Source organism: Palaemon carinicauda, chromosome 15 (assembly GCF_036898095.1).
Source record: "Palaemon carinicauda isolate YSFRI2023 chromosome 15, ASM3689809v2, whole genome shotgun sequence".
Lineage (NCBI taxonomy): Eukaryota > Metazoa > Arthropoda > Malacostraca > Decapoda > Palaemonidae > Palaemon > Palaemon carinicauda.
Genome location: NC_090739.1, coordinates 85563622 through 85566121, shown reverse-complemented (window position 1 = coordinate 85566121; position 2500 = coordinate 85563622). Strand labels below are relative to the sequence as shown.

Here is a 2500-nt window from a genome sequence, read left to right as displayed (position 1 = left end):
TATTTTTGAAACCGTTTATAGATAATAAGCATTTCAAACCTCTGAAAAGATGAAATAAAAAAAAGATTCCATGGAAAAGGCAATATTTTTATCAGGTTTCCAGGATTGTCATTGTAAACGCACATGTAACCCACTTCGACATTAGATCAGAATGGGAAGAGCTTAAGAGACATCATTGTAATGAAGTAATGGCTGTGAAATACTTCAGAAAAGCATAAAAAAGTTCAACAGTATCAAAACTTTAATGACAATATTAAACTACTAGAATAAAGACTCGTTGAAATTCGTTTGGACCCCGTAACATTTAGTTGTTGTCTAGAAAATCCTGTATGGCTGCTTGAATTACCAAATATGTGAACCAGTGGCCTTAAGAAACTATAATTCAAGGAATTATGATAAAGCAATATTAGATTTGTATTTATTCGTCAACGATAAGCAGTTTTACCTGGCTATAAGAAATGTTGAAAGTTACAGGGACAAAATCTAAAAGGTGATAAATGAGATAGAAAAGTATTAAAACGAAAAATACGAGAACTGTAGCAGAATTATTTCAAGTTATCAGAGAAAAAAATATGAATATGTACATAATAAAGATTTGCAAATAAGAAGACTAGTAAATACAACTTATGTTAATCACTAATAAGTACTGAATTACAACAGTTGCTAAAAAAAAAAAAAAAAAAAAAAAAAATGTGAAGTATGACGGGAATATTTTCCAAACCTATTCTCAACAACGACACATCCAACTAAGAATGAGTAACGATATGTATTCAAAACATGCTATTAACTTCAAGGTTTGATCGCTATTCGTCCAGAAAACTACCTACTAGATCATTTGCAAGTCTTAGCTGAGAACTCTCCTATCAGCTATGAGTAAATAAACTCATTTTATCCAAATTTTATTAGCTCCCATAAAAGCAGTGATTGAATTTAAGTGTTGTTTGGGATTATTTGAACATAGTACAAAGCCAAGGCAACAGCAACGGAAATAAACTGTTCGCTAATTAATTTTGTTTTATGCCCATCTAAATCTATATTTAGCTGCTGCACAAAAGCAAAAGGGTTTATATATATATATATATATATATATATATATATATATATATATATATATATATATATATATATATATATATATAAATATATATATATATATATATATATATATATAAATATATATATATATATATATATATATATATATATATATATATATATATATATATATATACTGTATATGTATGCGTATGTATATATAAGTATACAAGCATATATATATATATATATATATATATATATATATATATATATATATATATATATATATATTAGTTTAATTATATATAACAAATTCTTTTGATGCTGCAGATATACTGTAGTATTCACATAATACTGCATGTGCAGTTCATAGGCTCACTAGTTATATTTGATTAAGTGTGCATCTGATCTATCTGAAAAAAAAAGAAAAAAAGAATGAATTCGGCCCAATATGTTTTGTCACGTGACTTCATAATACTGAACCTGACAGAGGAGATATCCGGACAATGTCAATGTCGGTGATCAAGTGTGTGAGTATCGCTAGCTGGACCCCACAAATCTAAAGTAGATTACAAGTTCAAATCATGAGTCTCATGATCCCTTGGTTCCATCCACTTTGGCCAGATAATAATCTCATAAACGCAGATTTACTTGGCCGGCAGATGATTAAAGCCTACTATTGTTGCGTATATGGAGGTATTTAGTCAAGCCCAAGAACCTTGCTTAACGAAAGCTTAAGTGTTCCTAAAATTTCTAATTTATTTTCATCGTATTCTGTCGTTTATGCTATAATTTTCTCTAGGTTTTACATAGATTTAAAGGGCATTTTGATTTAGTACGTTTTATTGTCTTCTTTCGCCGATAATAATGGGCCCCAAGAAAGTTAGTGATAAGGGGAAGGATAAGAGGAAAACAGTGAGAACAACGATCGAGTTGAAGAAGGAAATTATTGCGAAATACGAGAATGGTGTACGAGTGTCTGATCTAGCCTTACAGTATGGCATGGCGAAGTCGACCATTTCGACCTTTTTGAAAAATAAGGAAGTGATAAAGAAAGCTAATGTTGCACAGGGAGTGACAGCATTTAGTAAGCAAAGGCCACAAGTAATTGAGGAAATGGAAAATGTGCTCCTTATATTTATTAAAGAAAAGCAGTTGGCCGGGGAAATTATAAGTGAAGCTTTCATTTTCGAGAAAGCTCTTCATATTTATGAAGAATTGGTGAACAAAAGTGCCAGTACTAGTGAAAGTGATTCGTCATTTACTTTTAAAGCAAGCAGGGGCTGGTTTGAGAAATTCCGGAACAGAACTGGTATTCACCGTGTGACTAGGAATGGGGACGCAGCCAGTTCGGATCAGGCGGCAGCTGAAAAATACGTTGGCGAATTCGACCGATACATTAAGGAACAAAATTTGATCCCACAGCAAGTCTTCAATTGCGATGAGACCAGGTTATTTTGGA

General features: G+C 31.4%; 1 protein-coding gene across 1 annotated transcript in view; it reads left to right on the top strand.

The window, feature by feature from the left end:
• The window catches only part of LOC137654050 (tigger transposable element-derived protein 1-like), a 12747-nt gene that overhangs the window by 10131 nt on the left and 116 nt on the right, over positions 1 to 2500 (top strand). The window contains exon 2 of the mRNA XM_068387685.1: positions 2312 to 2500. This exon is cut by the window's right edge and continues 116 nt beyond it. Within this exon, the coding sequence (XP_068243786.1) occupies positions 2312 to 2500 (189 nt within the window). The remainder of the gene's footprint in view (positions 1 to 2311) is intronic.